Genomic DNA, 17,736 nt, shown 5'->3' on the forward strand with positions numbered 1-17,736 from the left:
GCCTACGCCCCGAGCTAGACAGGTGGGAAACAGGAACATCTATCCCATCAGGGAAACAGGAAAATCTATCCCTTACCCTTTTCTAGGTAAAAGTGCTGAGGACTGGTTTTAGAAATGACGAGTGGTTACGGATTATCGTTGCATATCAAAATGCTCACAGTGAGGAAACCCATTAAACCAGAGAATCTGTGGTGGTTTCCAAAGCCTGCCTTCCTGCGCAGAGGTGAAGTCTTCATCCAAGCATACAATTTCAAAGCATTCTCTACCTGGAAGCCCCTGGCCACACCAATTCATGGCCACATTAATTGCTACTGGCTGGGAAGTGGCCTTCACTTAGAACAGTGCCTCTCAACCTTTAATATGCATGTGAATCACCTGACAAACTGGCGAGAGTGTAAATTCAGTTAAGTCTGCAGAGGGGCCTGAGTTTCTATATGTCTAACAAGCTCCTATGTGATGCTGGTTCTTCTGGTCTGGTACCATGCTATGGGTAGTAAGGATTTAGACTTCTCACTTTTTCCTTTCTCATGAGAATAGGAAAAAGCATGGAAGAAAACTAGTTTTGCAAAGGTTGTAGTAACAAAGGAACACTTTCTAGATTTTTTACTTTTTCATTTGGGAGGGAGAAAAAGAGAGAGAGCACGAGCCGGGGGGGAGGTTCAGAGGGAGAGGGAGAAGCAGACTCCCGGTTGAGCAGGGTGCCTAACACGGGGCTCGATCCCAGGACCCCGAGATCATGACCTGAGCCGAAGGAAGATGCTTAACTGACTGAGCCACCCAGGCGTCCCAAGAATAAGATAGTTCTTACATCACCTTTCCCCCTTAAACAGATGGTTGACTAAGAGAAGCTATAGAATTATTACTTCTTCTGAAACCTCTTATAAGTCAAGAATTTATAAATGAGTATTACTTATGGTTTATGTACCTTGTTTGACAGTAACGTGAATTTAAAATCTGAGCCCCTAACAAAAATTTCAAAATGAGTCCCTTTACTTTTTGTAAAAAACACAATAGACAGATTTCTAACACACTCAATCTGAAGAGCAGGCTTACTCAGACAGGCTTTATCCCTGTGCTTCCATCCAGATACACAGAGGACTTCTCATTTATTGATTTATTTAATCATTTATTAAATTAAATATCCTAAAATTAAAGCCATCTATAATCTCACTACCTGAAGACATTCACTGTAGGCTTTAGCTAGTCACAAAAAGTCATCATGTAGGATATGTTATAAATCACTTATGCTTCTCAACTTCTTTCTTTATTTCAAGAAAATATCTCAACCCTTATGCTACTACTCAAAACCAGAAAAAGTGGGTTTCTAAGAAAACATCTTACATTTCCAGAAATAATGCTTTATGCATTAAAGAATGTTGGACAATTTTTTGGTACTAGTCCTTATTTTTTCATTGTCAAGTGTAAAGATTATAAAGTGTTTTTCTGATTTAAATTAAGTTTGAGGACTATAGGGATAACTATCGACAAATGGGTTTGATATATTTCTTATTACAAACCTAAAATCCTTTGGGGAAGTTTTCTACTTTGAAACCTATCTTGGACTTCATTCAGTAGAGATAAGAACCCAAAAGTTAAGAAAATAATTGTTTAAAAGAAGAACAAAACTATTTAAGCAATTCTTAGTACACCCACATTAAAACACCCAATTTTCCAGTAAAATAAAAATAAGAATGAAAAATGAGGTAACCTATCACTATAAATATATAATATACACACATAATCTAGATTTTTGTTTTGATGCCATGTAGTTGTGTATATGTAATAATTACGTACGCATATGATGGACTATTTCAAGGTGACACTATAAAAGTTCACATTTACTTGTTTTATCCCCTTTTCTCTTCTCCTCATTGCATGTAAAGAAACCCTGTTTTTTTTCAATGGCAGGAAGAAATGTCACTAGAACAGAGAGTGAGTGGAGGAGGATGGTTGGGATAACCAAAACTCTTTGTTAGACTTTTACCAAATATTTAACCAGAAGAATGAATTTTAATACATTGGCTTAATTCCCAGCTGGAGGAGAAAACAATCCTATCTTTGTGTCATGCTTACTTCTTAGTCTGTTGTTTATTTACTATCACTATGATTAATGTAAAAATGTTTCATTGAAAATGAATTTAACCATGCCTTAGAAGAATTTTGTAAGCCTCGAGTTAATTTAGGCAACAGAAATATAACAAGTGTTTTTAGTTTTAAGCTTAGGATATAAAAGTATAACAACTAGATTTTAATGATATCCCTCTCCTAAATAGTCTGAATATTCCTAATATCTTTACTTAGTAGCACAGAAAAAAAAAAAACACTCTCTTAAAATTCCATATTCTTATTTATTCATTCATTCAACAGACTTTTAAATATCTTCCATATGTTGCACATTTTCCTAGGTCCTGGAAGGACACAAGAGAAGAAAGGGAAACATAGTCCAGAAAAAGCATTTGAGAAAGTTTCTACTATATGCGTTCAATAAACATTTATTGAATGCTTCTGTAGTGTTTTCCTAGCTCCTCTGAATATAAGGAGTTGAAAGAGATAAAATATTTTGGTGGTTTAAATGTCATCTTCTAAAACATCCTTCAATCCTAAACTAATTGCTTCCTTGTCAGTATTCTTGTGTTACTTCATATGCACCTATATCATAACAAAGGTTACACTGTGTTATAATTTTGTGTTCAAATGTCTGTCTGCCCCATGGTGACTCCATGAGGATTGGAACCCTATTTTATTTATGTCTTACCCCTTGAAGAGCACAGTATTTCCCTGAGTGAGTGACTGACTGGTCTTGAGGAGGATTGAATATGTCACTTTTGCCTTCAGAAAGCTTTCATTTCAAAGGGGATGGGAAAGGAGATAGGGGAATCCATTCATTAAGAGAAGTAAAGTTCTATAAGAGATGGGTTATCCCTGGGGCGCCTGTCTGGCTCAGTCGGTAAAGCATGGGCCTCTTGATCTCAGGGTCATGAGTTCAAGCCCCACGTTAAAAATAAAAACCTACTTAAAAAAAAAAAAAAGATGGGCTGTCCTCCATGAAAATTTCCAATTAATGGATCCCCAATAGAATAACAGTTTAAAGAGAGGGAGAGGATTTATTTAAGATGCTAAGTGAGGAATGTTAGTTGGCCACTGCACTAAAGAGAAAAAGGATTCTTTTCTGGGTATTTAAATAAAAACTTAAGGGAATCATGTTCATATATGATAATCACATAGGTTTATAAACTAAAGTAAACAAGCCCAAGTATGAAATAGTTACATCCACAGATAGATAAGCATTTACTAAATCTTAGGCAAAAAACAACTTAGAATCCCCCCCCATCTGAGTTTCCACATAATTGAATGTTTGGGGAAAAAGAGTCAAAGCATCAAACTGGAGGGTCAGCAGGGAAACAAGAGGCAGATGCCTCCCCTGAAGAACTGTACTTCACTATCGGGTCCTTATTTGTCACATCCTCATTCCTTTTCCCAGTGCTCATGAATCAGTGTCCCTACACTCTGCTCCAGGCGGGCGACATCTTCTGGTGGTGGTTGTTTAACCAGTAATTTACATTCTTCATCTAAATGGTGTTCTCACCTCTTCAAATTCATCTGCTCAGGCATAAACCATATTGTCAAGGAGTGTATGAGCTACGTGCCTGCATATTTTGCATCATATATAGCATGATATATATCGTATGTCATATATAAATGTGTATTTATATATATATAAAACATATATATTTTAAACACTTATTTATTTTAGACAGGGAGAGAGCAAGCGTGTGGGTGTGTGTAGAGGGAGAGGGAATCTCCAGCAGATTCCCTAGTGATCGTGGAGCCCTGACGTGGGGCTTGACGCGGGGCTCGATGCGGGGCTCGATCCCATGACCCCAAGATCATGACCTGAGCCGAAACCAAGAGTTGGTTTAACCAACTGAGCCATCCAGGCGCCCCAATGTGTCATATACATGTAATATATTTTTGACACACTCTACTTTAGAATCTCTTCTTGAATGAGTCAGAAAGAGAGTGAATGAGGGAGTAATCAGTAGAAATTGGATAAACAGAATTTCAGTTACCAGTAAAATACCTGTTTACTGAATGCCATGGCCTATGACTCAGAGGAACTTCATGGCTATTGAAAAACAGCTCTTCTAGTGATCGAAAATGCCACCATGGTTTCACAAAGTAAGAATTTTATTGAGGAAGAACTAGAGCCAACTTGGGTTATTCAACAACAAAACAGGAAGGTGAAGTTAATACGCCCACTTTCCTTGGCATACCCATTTCACTTTTTCTCCACCTCAACCCCCCCCCTGCTTATACCCCCAGAAAGACTCCCTTGGGGAACACATGGAAATTATTCACTAATGTTATCTGAGTGAAAATATGCTCAGTCCATAGAATGCCTTGAGGGCCTTTCACATAAATTGACCGCTTCTAGATTTTAAAAAAGAGGTAGAATGGATTTAAGGGAGTTTTCTGAATTGTCACGTTAGTTGCAAAACACAGTACTTTCAACACAAAGTGAGACTTTTATTGGAGAGAGGAGCTTAAGAAGTCACTATATATTTTGAATACAGTTTTGAGTCATTGTAGAAATAGCCTGAAGTCAGGCCCCAGGGTATTACCACTTCCTATTGCCAGAAGGACATAACAAGATAACCTATCTCAAGAAAACTGGAGTCTACAGGGCCAAATTATTTGCTTATCTCGGAAAGCTATATCATTTACTTCTTTTAGTGGCTTTGACCTATAATTATCACCTTCTTTGTTACGGTGCTTAAGGAGTCCTACTGCCTTGGCCATCTTAATGGTGGTGATGACCGTTTGTTTACATTCCTGAACTGAAAAGAACCTTCTCACCACACTGTAGCACAGGCAAAAGTGACTGATGGAGGAGTACCACTGCGCGCTGTTTCTCCGAGATTAGTTAATGAGCAGTTGTGACCATGCTTCCAGCCTCACCCAGCCTGAAAGACAACCTCTTATGTCAAAAACAGTAAGAACCATAAAAATCTTCTGAAGGTATCTCTAAATGATGGCAGTGGTAGAGCAATTAAAGTCTATGACTTTTTACTTAGCAGATACGATGTTTGTTTCTGTTTGCTAATAGCATTCTTTTTCTTCATAGCATTACAAAATAAAAAATCTGAAAATGTATATATATGGATTATTTTTTGCATAAAGGGTTGAAATTTTGAGTCAATAGTAAACACATACACATACACACACACACACACACAGTACAGAGATCTCCCTTCAAGAAAAATCAGTCTGAGACAGGTATTTCAAGAAAAATATGAAATGAAACAAAAATTGATTCCCAAGCATTTTTAGGCTGCAAGTGCTTATTTAGATGAATGCCTTCAGCTCTGTGATATTACCAAATATGCCAAAAACAAGCAAAAACTATCTCAGATACTATTCCTAAAAATTTTTGTAGATCTGGGAAAAAAACATTTTAAAGTATTGGTACGTCTTTATTTTAAGAAATGTAATTGCTAGAAATGTTTAGCTACTGAATGGAAAATATCAACATAATTACAGTTTTAATCAATGAATTTTGATTGTGATAAAGTTTCTTATAATGTTTAGTATGTTCTCTGGTTCAAAATTGGTTAGTTAGATTTTTGCCTCCCTGGTGTGGATTTTCCACTCTCAGAAAGTTGTCAATCTTTCCGAGCCGCTTAAAAGAAAGGCGTCCTGGGGCGCCTGGGTGGCTCAGTCGTTAAGCGTCTGCCTTCGGCTCAGGTCATGATCCCGGGGTCCTGGGATCGAGCCCCACATCGGGCTCCCTGCTCTGCGAGGAGCCTGCTTCTCCCTCTCCCACTCTCCCTGCCTGTGTTCCCTCTCTCGCTGTGTCTCTCTCTGTCAAATAAATAAATAAAAATCTTTAAAAAAAAAAAAAAAAGGTGTCCTTAGAAAGCAAAGGAAATGCTTTGCAAGCGACAAAAATCACTGGGTTTCATCCTAATCCTGATTTTCAACCAACATATACTTGGAACCGTTGTCTTCTGATGCAGACCTCTAATGCCTGAGGAATGCAGAGCCACGGTACAACCTGCTCAGACGTTGACTTCGGAGTGTTCCCGGCTCTGTCGGAACGGCTACTGTACCCCCACGGGCAAGTGCTGCTGCACCCCGGGATGGGAAGGGGACTTCTGCAGAATTGGTGAGTGTTTCTGTTGTCCCCAGGAAAGACTGGGCATGGGACAGTCCTTGGGAACTCAAGAACTTAATGTCAGCTCTTTCTTCTAGAATGATCTACGGTTCAAAATTTAGCCATTTATCATATTAACGCTCCATCTGTTTCTAAACTTGTAAATGAAATCTTTCCCATGTTCCTGTTGTAAACAGTGCACTTCTAAAGGTTAATCATAAACATAAGAGACTTTTAAATAACCGAGTCCTTTCAAAAAGTACAGAATGAACACAGCACAACGCGATCATCTGTACAGCCTCTCAGTCCCAGGTTTGAGATTTCACACCAGCCAATGACCTCGTGTTTGCAAAGCCCCTCTCCAAGTGCCAGCATTTTCCAGACACCCCATAAATGCCCTCCCTAACTTTACTGCTTGCTTTCTTGCGGCAGTGCCTGAAAAGCAGGGTTTTTCAGTGGGTGTTATTAAATAAAAGGGGAAAGCGCAATTATCTGGAGGCACAGTATGAGGTTTTTAATTCTTTTTGCCACTCCTTTGTGACCCATCAGCTAGGTGTACAGCTACTCAGAGACAGCAGAAGAGATTTATTCCAGGGTTACTCTATCCTTTAACCAGGGATTTCCTCAATTACATGCAACGATGTTTACATTCTGCTTGATGTGAAGAAAATTGGATAAATTCAAATTGGATAAAGTTTAAGAAAGTATGTGTTGAAAAATGCATTTTCAGGAGAAATTTTCTTTTCTTTTATATATGAGGTGATGGGTGTTTGCTAAATCTGTTGTGGGAATCATTTCAGAATATACGCAAACCGAACTTCCATGCTTATACCTGAAACTTACACAGCGATGCATGCCATTTATTTCTCAGTAAAACTGGGAAAGATCTCCATAAGGATAAATGCATTTTTAATGCATTTTCAACAACCAGCGTATGCATATTCTTACAAAAGAACTTGAGCTCTGCTATCTCAGATATTAAAGTATCTCTTGCCAATGAGAATGTGTTCCAAATTCATATTTAATATTATCTTTAATGCCTAAATGTTATCTTTCCTTTATTCTAAACATATATTATTTGTTCCAAAAATGATAACCATAACTTGTCTATATATCGTCTAACAAAATGTAGCCAACACTTAAAGTCACATACACAGTATACATTTAAACTTAAATTGCTTCAGCAGGGATAACACTACCTGGTTGATTATTACTAGGGTTATATATCTAGGAGAGAGCTATCATAATTAAAGCTCTACCAAAATTAGGTAATTACATCAGTTAAAACAAATGCTTACCTTTTATTGACCCATTCTGTCTTCTTTTTCCATAGTTGACAAAAAAATGAGAATCAGTCTTCAAATGCACAAATATTCTAATTCTTGATAATATATCTTTCTTCTGCTCCCTTTAATGACTGACAATACCTATTCTCTCTGCTTCTTTTATAATAGTGTCCATTCTGTTGTACTTCTTACTTTGTATTTTGCCTAACCTCTTAAGTCACCTCAGGTTATCAGATAACAAAAATTTACTGAGTACCTTCTGGTAATAGTATGTTAGAACTGAGGGTAACCAAATTATTTTGTTTTGCTTTTTTTAATTTTTTTTTTATTTATTCATTCGAGACACAGAGATACAGAGAGAGAGAGAGCATGAGCAAGGAGAGAGGCAGAGGGAGAGGGAGAAGCAGGCTCCCCACTGAGCAGGGAGCCCGATATGGGACTCGATCCCAGAACCCTGGGATCATGACCTGAGCCGAAGGCAGACGCTTAAACCACTGAGCCACCCAGGCACCCCATAACCAAATTATTTTGAATATAGGTGGCATTATACATTACATTATAGATATTAATAATAATAATAATAAGTGATGTAAATGAAAATAGACATTCTTTGAGATAACATGAAGTTTTATTTCAATAAAGTACTTTAATCTTTCTACTAGTCAGTTTAAATAGTTTGAATATATAAGATAAACCAGAACCCTTTTATAAAGGTAATCTATTCATGATGTTTTTGACCCAAGCAAGAACTTTATTCATATACTAACATAGTTCATTGCCTACAAATTTTAAAAAATCGTCTAATTATTCTCTAGTTTTTTCTTTTCCATTTGTCAGCCACAGACCCCTGGGTTTTGATTAATGCATTTGAAAAGGTTAAAATAACCCTGTCCCCCAAAAGTGTAAAGAAACGTGTTCAAGGAATTTGATTCTGTCTACAGTGACAGAATTTGATTCTGTCTACAGATTTATCCCATCAGTAAAATGCAATTAATTTATACAAACCAATTTTGTCTCTGTATCTCATTTTGGCAGTAGATCTTTTTTTTTTTAGAGAATTAATTAATTAATTTATTTTTTAGAGAGAGTGTACCAGCAGTGGGGTAGGGGCAGAGGGAGAATCTCCAGCAGACTCCACACCCAGCATGGAGCCATGACCCTGAGATCATGACCCGAGCCAAAACCAAGAGCCAGTCACTTAACTGACTGAGTCACTCAGGTGCCCCAGCAGTAAATCTTTACATTTCCCACCTATATTGTGGTGGCAAAAATCCTCATATGAAGAGATCCTGTGTGTAGAGTAACCCTGAAAAGGATTGCTAAGAATATCTTTCCCTGGCCAACTGCACTGCCCCAAGAAGGGCTACAAAGTGTAATCAGAGATGAAGCAATATAATGCACTCCCCAGGAGCAAAGGAAAAGAGGAATCCAAGGGAGTCCCCATGGGAGATATCCCATCGAACCTAACTTGAGAACTGACCGTGCCTTTATACGGCACTGGAGAGGCTGAAGCCGCTAGGCCTCCCTCTCAGGCCAGGCCCTTCCCACATTTTAAGGTCCTACCCTGGAAGAATGGGAACCTAGAGTTACTTGGAAGGCCCTCTGTTGGAAACACCCTAGTGGCACATGGGTTTGAAAGAGCTGGAATCCTCAATGGAAATCGAGTCAGTTCCGGAAGGGATTGAACTTGCCTCCCATGATCTCTCCTTCCCTGGAAATGTCTCCCATTCTCTACTGAGCTCTAGCCCGCACATAACTGTGGCTCTGGAAATCTTCTTTCCCTCTCGTATTTATCATCTTTTGGATCATTTTGTGACTGGCTACCTCCTCCCCCTCCCTTCCCTTACTCATCAAATATTTGTTGGCCTCGTACTCGGCACTGTTTCTGACACACAGAATGAGAGTGTGGTTTTATTGCTTTTTTTTTTTCCCCTCCCAGCAAAATGTGAGCCGGCATGTCGTCATGGAGGTGTCTGTGTTAGACCGAACAAGTGCCTCTGTAAAAAAGGATATCTCGGTCCTCAGTGTGAACAAGTGGACAGAAACATCCGCCGAGTGACCAGGGCAGGTATTCTTGATCAGATCATTGACATGACATCTTATTTGCTGGATCTAACAAGTTACATTGTATAGTTTCTGGGACTGTTTGAATATTCCTTTCCAATGGGCATTTATTTTTTATCCTGTCATTAAAAAGAAAGACTGTTATCCTACTACACACTTCCTGTGATTTCATTTTCTTTTATTAATTTAAAAATAATTTACAGAAATGTGCAGATTCTGTGTGTGTATGTTGGCACGTTTGTTCACAAAGGCACGTACACACACACACTAACAACCCCTATACGCGTGGTTGCATAACAGATGGGTTTTAAAAATATATATTTCCTTGTGTGGAGTAATTTACACAGAAATTCCATTGTAAATTGATAACGGAATGTTTATGTCACCAGAAGAGATTATTTGGCTTCCCAGGAATTTTCTGTCTGTAATAACCAAAGTCAACTTTAATGGAGTTTTGAAACATTACTGTGCAATCTGATGGATCTAATAAAAAAAAGGCAATATTTTTATATTAAAGGATTATAATGTGAGAATGTTTCAGAACTCCCTGATGAATTTCTAAATGGGCAACTTGATATAAAATTGTAATCTTCATTTGTATCAATGTATCCAATTACAGAATGTTACCCACTTACTTTTTATTGGCAGAGAAATCTGGTTACTCTAGTTTAATCTCAAGATTGTTTTCAAGTGTTTTATAATTAAATCATAACAGCATATTCTAAAATCAATCTTCCTAAAAGGTCTGCTTTTATTATATATTGTATCTAACAATAGGCACTGGGTTTGTGTTACCTATTTATATTTTTTATTTTATTTTTATAATATAGACATCACCTAGATGAAACACCTTTGCCCTGTCCTGTAAAATACTAAAGTTACATTTTTCACCAACTTAATTGGAAAGAAGGGGAGTGAGAAAGCAAACAGTCTTTAATGTGCTGTGGATCTAATCTAGCAATGTATCCTTGTGCCAACATGTAATCATTAACGACGGATGAAAAAGCAAGAAAACAGCCAATCCTTATAAAATTCCAGCATTAAACATATGTAAAGTGCATAGCAAGACTGTCAGTGTATATGTGATTAGAATGTTGCAGATTTCACACTGAACGAACCTCACTGGAGAAGCGCTCACTCGTTTTGAACAAATCTTGGCTATGTAAGCTGTCACTTGTACAAATTTTTTAAATAATAATCCTTGCCAAATATGGGTTTTAATGTATATGTTCCTTTAGAACTCAATGAAAATCCTCTTTGGTTCATGTATGAATAAATTTCTGTAAATGTTCTGTTCAGGTTTTTAAAGAAATGCCATGTTTTAATTTAAAGCAGCAAAAAGTCTGATGGACATTTTTCTTAATGGTTTTTGAGGCCAGCTCTCCACATTTGGATCATAACAAAATTATAAGGCCTCTTTGCACTACGGAGAAAACATCTATCGTGATGTGCACACCCACTCTAGGTTGTCCTATAAACATCTGTTCTTCCAGAATCTAAACTGGAGACTAGTGTAGATTATGCAACATAGGCTGACTTTCCAAACCTGCTCCTTACCTATAGGAATATGAACCTCAATTAAAAAGAATAAAATCGTGTAACTAGTATTTCTCTATTGTTTTAAGGCGAGAGATTTTCAATTCAAGCACAGTGAGCGTTTATGTAGAAAGGTTGTTTAAGTACACTGCTCTTGTCTTCCATATATGATTACTTAAGTTTCAAGTGACCTCATGCCAAATGGAAATGGGTTGAGAAACCTTGGTTCAGTGCTTAGTGAACAATAGCCTGCATTAAAAAGTGCATGCATAATTTTGCACAATTTAGATTCAATTGACAGTCTATTCAAAGAAGTCTCAGGATTAAATGAGCATGGAGACCAAATTGCCCTCTTACCCCAGAAAAGGGGTGGTCCCTTCTAGTCACACTAACACTTCATTGGCCCGAGAGTGTGACAAATCTTGCCATGAACCTGCAGTAGCCAGCATCTGGAGGTTAATAGCAGTCTTTTGTCTCCGTTGCTTTCTCTTCATAGCCCTTTTACTGAATTCCATCACAGAAAGTTTTACAATTAAAAAAAAAAAAATGTCCTGACAACCATTTTTGTAAATGGACCTTACCATCTAATCGTCCCTTATTCAACGTGGGTGACATTAACAAAATGTGAACTTCTGGTGAGGGAGCCAGCTGTCTAAATCTGTCAAATTGTGCAGTTTTATTACACATTCTCCTGTTCATAGTTTCACTGAAAACAATAAGGACACTGCTATAGATTCAGCAAAATCTGAAAAAATCCGAGGTTTCTTCTTACACAATCTTTCCATCTCTTCCAAAAGAATCTCTCCAAAAGAAAAGGTGTTATATTGCCATTAGTCCTCCTATTTAAAAATATCTATATTAAATTGACCAGGCCCAGACTTTTTACACAGTCCTTTCCCAAGTGAAAGAGTTTCAAATGTCTTAGAAAAACATATGTACCCCAGGTGTCACTGCCTTTTCTATTGTGAGTCATTAGAATAAAAGAGCAAAACCTTCTGAAAGAGAAGATAGCAAGATCCATGGATATTAAATCCGAGCAAAGAAAGTCAAGTCTTTGGAGTCATTTCTTTCTCTTCTTGGGAGAGACGTAAAGAGCAGTGGCTAATTGATGGCTACAAATTTTAAACTCTGTGATCATTTCAAAAACAATCTTTTGACCTTTTTGTTTTCAATCAGATTTTTAAACTATGTGACTGGAGAATTATCTTAAATGCTCCATGAAAGGCGGGTAGGAATTGGTTTCAAGTATGAGCCAGGAAGAAGTGATTGTTTTGTCATGCGAATGGCAACATCTACTTGGTTCTTAACGCACACAATCCCAATAGAGAAAAATGTCCTTGGCATGAATGTAGATTTGTGAGATAAAGATAAAATAAAGAGATAGAAAAATGTACGGTTATCCCTTTGTCCATTCTGGAGCTTAAGCTTTGGGTGTCAATTTAATGTGAAGGGCTGTTAAGGTAGTTATAAAGGGTTGGAGAAAAACTTTCTACCGCCGCTTTTGCCAAACTCTTGTCCTGGTTAATAGAACCTGTTTTTCTTGCCAGTTAGTTAAGGTAGCGAGAAGAAAACTGAATTGGCACATCATTAAACTGAAAAGAAGGAAAGAGTTAAAAAAAAAAAAACTGTGTGATGATAAGAAGTTCCATCCATACCTTTCCTTCTTGGAATTTTTTTTCAGTGTGGCTATTGTAAAATATTTTATCACAAAGAATACTCAGAAGTCTTCTCAGATTAATGGACTGTATCATAAGGAACAGAGAAACCTACACATACCAAATACACACACAACCTAAATAGAAAACCATTCCCTTTTTCATTTATATACTTCAGAGCAGGCACCTCTTCTCTACTGATTTCTTTGAAAACGATTACATACCAATTTATTAACAACTTTAATATGTTTCTTTTGATATTGCTTTTATCTCTGAATCATAAACTGTATAACAAGCCTACCAGGTGTAAGACACGCGGTTAGATGCTGCATCTAGGGCCTTTCAAAGTACACATTAACTTAAACTTAATTATTAGTCTAACATTCTTAACTTTGAAACAGAAAACAGAAACCAAACCCAAATTTTTAAGTGGAAAAATAAGGTATACCATAGGCAGATGTAGTCGGCTGATCAATAAATTAAAGTTTCTTATGTCTCTATAGAATGTTACCTATAGTATTTATCTCTACCCCCCCGTCGCTATCTCTCTCTCTTCTCCCACCTACCCCCAATGTATCCTTCTTCCATTTAACCTCTTCCTTCTCTTCCATTTCTGTTGGTTTTGAATAAACAGATATGTCCTCAGTACACCCATCATGAAGATGTCCTGTGGTAGGTTGTGATTGATTTTGCTCGTTACGACCTTTTCTTTATTTTCCTAAAAGATACCCTCTCCCAATGTCACATTTGCTCAGACGCTATATCATGAAGAACAGTAGACAAATATGAATATACTAGATTGATCTATTACAGTTACTGAAAGAAATAACCAAAAGCATAAATGACCACGAGCCTGGATTCTCCAGTTCGGCTTGTGTGCCATCATTCATAAACAAGAAAACATAAAGAATATCCCAGGCAAGGGCCTGAGCTAACAGCAGGAAAAGTTAGTAGCCATTTCCTATTCAGGCATGACCATCTCTATGGAGTCTATTTTGAAGAGGATTATTCCAAATCTCTTCTTTGCCCACCTCTGGGATGAGACTTGAACTTGCAGAGAAATTAGACCAAAGTTCCATGCCCAGAAAATGTACATATTTCTGTGTCTCCCATAGGAAGTTAGTGGGCCCATTATTGTGAATGCTGGCAATACTTTTAGGAAGTTCCTCTAGAATATCCTAAAGAAACATGTTTACTATCTTACATTCTTTCTCTTCATCACACTAAGCCAAATTAGTCATGCCTCCAGTAATTAATGATGTCAAAGAAGGTGGAAACCTAAGAACAGAAGCATTTCGATATTCAAAACACTAAAAACACGACCATAAGACCTGCCAAACACTAATCCTAGCGAACTTCAACACTTCTTTCTCTTAAATGTCTTCTCCTAAGTTTTGGAAATTGTTTGAAAGCTGTTTAGGAGAGCAAGCTGTATTCAAGAGAGCCTGAGTGTTGCCTTGCCATGTTCTTCTCAATCAGAGCGGCACTTTCCCTAGCTGCTAGGAAGAGGTGCATTCCTCTATCGCATCAGCACTTTTCTTAAAATCTCCAATTACATATGAGCCCAAGAGACACCCATCACTTACCTTGCATTCTTTTGTAAAGGTCGTATATAAGTGGGTTGAAAAAATAAAAAATAAATAATGGATTCCTCATATCAACATAAAGCCTTAAGCCTAAAACTTGTTATCGCTTTTTTTTTTCTTGCCAGACTACATATTGACTTACCAAAAAAAAAAAAAGGTATCAATTCAACATGAATTCTAAAGTTATATCTCATTGTATATCTCAAAGTCAGACATCAAGTTTCAGTCGGGACATTTTTTTGCATTGATTATATATTACTTAAAATCAAAATACATGTACAAATATGCATGCAAATTAACAAATGTTTGGGGAGTTATCTCAATTGACTATAACATTTTAAGTTAAAAAACACATTTTAGCACATAGGATAGAAAAAACAGAACATTAACAGTGATGGGAAATTCATAAAGGATAAATTTAAAATAAGCTTTGTCTTCACAGAAGCTAATTCCTGTACATTTCCTTTTGCACTAAAAAACAGCTAGCCAGTACTTTCCATTCACATGAATAATTTGTTGTCAGGTTTGGCGTAGCCTCTGCCCAAAATATATGTTGGATATTTATTTACCTCATTCTTAAAATCTGAGACATGCTTTTCCTAGAATAAATGAAGATTTCATGCATAGTAGAATCTAATATTATTAATACATCAATATATTCTTTTCATTATACTATTGAGAAATTGAATTGACAACCTTATGGAAAGTCAAGTATTTTCCATCTCTCATATTCGCAGGACATTTTTAGACCAAGAACCACGTAGTAGCAAGGTAAATGACACAAAGGTACTATGGAATTTGGGGGGTGGGCTTGATTCCCTAGGCCATGTTAAAGAAGACTATTAATTTGAAAGAAACCCATCTAATTCAAATGAAAGAATTATCAAATCATTATCATCGATAAGCATAAAAGATATCTGAAAAGAAACCCCTGTGTCTTTCCTGGTTTTATCTATGATTAACTTTGTCCACTTTTAAACAATAGTTAACTTTATCATTCTTTCAACATGTGTTAGTTTTCCTAGCTGTTCATTTTCCTCTGAGTTGTGGACAAATGGGACAATTTGTCCATAACCTTATTCACAAAAGATACCAGAACAAATCCTTGCTTGAACTTCTGTCAAGAGGTGGAAAGATGTGGGAGCAAGTAGCGAAAGCAGGTACATGTTGGAGGGAGCAGAGTTAATACAGGTACTAGTTGGGATTCCTATAAACGTGCTTCTGAAGAGTAATATGCAAAGCCAATGGCTCAGATAATCCCTCTAAATTTGACTTAATCTGATTTATTTAACCCAGTTGTTATAACATGCGGTTCTCTTTGATCAAGCCTCTATTATTCAGCTATCCTTCCATCCATTAATTCCACAAATATTTATTGAAGTGCCTAGCATGATTATGTGCTATAGAAAAGGCAAGGACGTTTACTATGGGGGACTGTGAGCCCAGTGGGTATGATGAACATGTTTGAAGCAAAAGACAATAATCACACCCAACCAGCTCCAATTCAGCTCAACTTTAGAACCCAGCAATAATAGTACAGATGGCCTAAAGTACATCTGTGTGTATCTGTATGTATGCACACACCCATGTATATATATTTATCTATCTGTACAAACACTACATATGTATACACACTATCTATGTAATATATAATATATGTATAATGCATATAAATTCTAACAAGTGTATTTGTGTTATCTTTAAAATAGAACGATTGTATCTTGAAGTGGTAAATGCAGAGAATTGGTTTTTATTGTTGATCTGTGGATTTAATGATTTTTAGGTGAAAAGGATGTTTAAGTGTACAATTTCTTTTCTTAATTTAATATATTTATGTAAATGCATGCCTGAAATTTGGTTAGATTGGCTGTGTTTTGTGTCCTTTAACATGATCAAATGTATTAAACTTTATCTTATGACCTGATATACATGTGCTATTCTAAAATTCTTTTTTATTTTAGTATTTAAAAGTTTTTCCTAAATATTCATACTGATGATATAAGCACTTATCTTTAAATATTCTATACCCAAACTACTTCTTCAAAATATTCTTGCCTTTTGCCATTTTTCATGTTCTAATTTTAAAACTTTATTCCCCAAAGTATATGTCAATGTTAAGGATCAGTTATTGCATATATATATATATATATATATATATATATGAATAGCCATAGAATGTTATGCTGATTTAAATGTATTCTACTTTGTAAATGACTTAAATCTGATCCTTTTAAGCCAGTTAGAATCACTAAGGGAACATGTACAAGAGCTGTTGAGAGTGTTGAGTGCCCACATTGAAGCGAAGAAGCACATAGAAGGGGCGAGACATGAGAAAAGGTGATTGCAGATACCCCCAAAACTTTGTTGACCTGGCCATGTTGCTTTCAGTGGACCTCAGCAAGATTTAGATATGGTCAAATATGCTATTTTGAACATAAATTTTAAATCTGCCAATATTCTTTAGAAGAGCAAAATGATTTCATCTGGGTCTCCTTTCTTCCTGAATAAATACATCTCTTTGACTCTCTGAGAGGAAAAGCTGCTTCTCCCTAAGACATGATTATTTCTAAGAGAATAAAAAGTGTTATAAGGTGCTTATTCATAAACAGTCCCTGAGATCAGATTAGTCTCTCAAAGTTTTAAGTTAGGCAAAAATCACCCCATGAAAAGTATCCTTTAGTTCATTCCACAGTGGCCTGGGAGAACCCAGAGTTCTGGCTTCCTCAGGCACTGCCCTTCTGCTTTATGAAGGATGTGTCCCCACAGCTTAGCTCCTAATCACCCTGGGTTTCCTGTGCATGGCTGGTCTTCCCCACCAGATTATAAATCTCCTGAGGATATCTTCTACTTTCATAATCCCTGACAACCCTAGAGCAGCTCCTGCATAATTGCCATAAGGAAAATAATCATACGTAGGTAACAGCCTAGAGACTCGAGTGTTTCTTGCAATCTCTCTGGGTTCCCTCCCTCTCCCTTGATTGGCTTCTGAACTCTGCCATCATCAGTGTAATCAATTCCCCTGCATTAAATGCCCTTTGTTGTGGACACTTGAAATGGTTTCTGTTTTCCTTTTTTAGAACCTGATACATGTATTCACAAGAGTGCTTCAGACACAGATGAGGAGAGATAACATAGTGGAATTACACAGGGACATGATGAGATCTCCTGTAGGAGAACACACTCGGAAATCATTGCCTTGAATCCCAACGTGATCACAGGAAGATGTAATCAGAGACATCCTACCTCCAAACCTGATACAAACCCTTAAATTATTTAGGCAGCTACAGATGGAAAATGCCATTACTCTCACAGTTGTCATTAAGAATTTTCATACCTCCCATATGTACTATGAGCTTCTTAAAAAAAAAAAATAGGCAAGACAAAACAAAACAAAAAACTAATCAGCTTTGAGTTTTGTCTAGGAGTCTGATAGCTAATGTAAGAGATAGTTCTTT

The 17,736-nt window shown here is 36.9% G+C and overlaps 1 protein-coding gene across 1 annotated transcript in view; it reads left to right on the plus strand.

Annotated features, from left to right (window-relative positions):
- The window catches only part of HHIP (hedgehog interacting protein), an 89,307-nt gene extending 79,654 nt beyond the window's left edge, over nt 1-9,653 (plus strand). Inside the window, exons 12-13 of the mRNA XM_064585105.1 lie at nt 6,018-6,166; nt 9,380-9,653. Coding sequence (XP_064441175.1) covers nt 6,018-6,166; nt 9,380-9,573 — 343 coding nt within the window. The 3' untranslated portion in view covers nt 9,574-9,653. The remainder of the gene's footprint in view (nt 1-6,017; nt 6,167-9,379) is intronic.
- The last annotated feature ends 8,083 nt before the right edge of the window (nt 9,654-17,736 follow it).

This window comes from Mirounga angustirostris, unplaced genomic scaffold (assembly GCF_029215605.1).
Source record: "Mirounga angustirostris isolate CCGP_5_RB_7025 unplaced genomic scaffold, mMirAng1.0.hap1 SCAF_2, whole genome shotgun sequence".
Taxonomy (NCBI): domain Eukaryota; kingdom Metazoa; phylum Chordata; class Mammalia; order Carnivora; family Phocidae; genus Mirounga; species Mirounga angustirostris.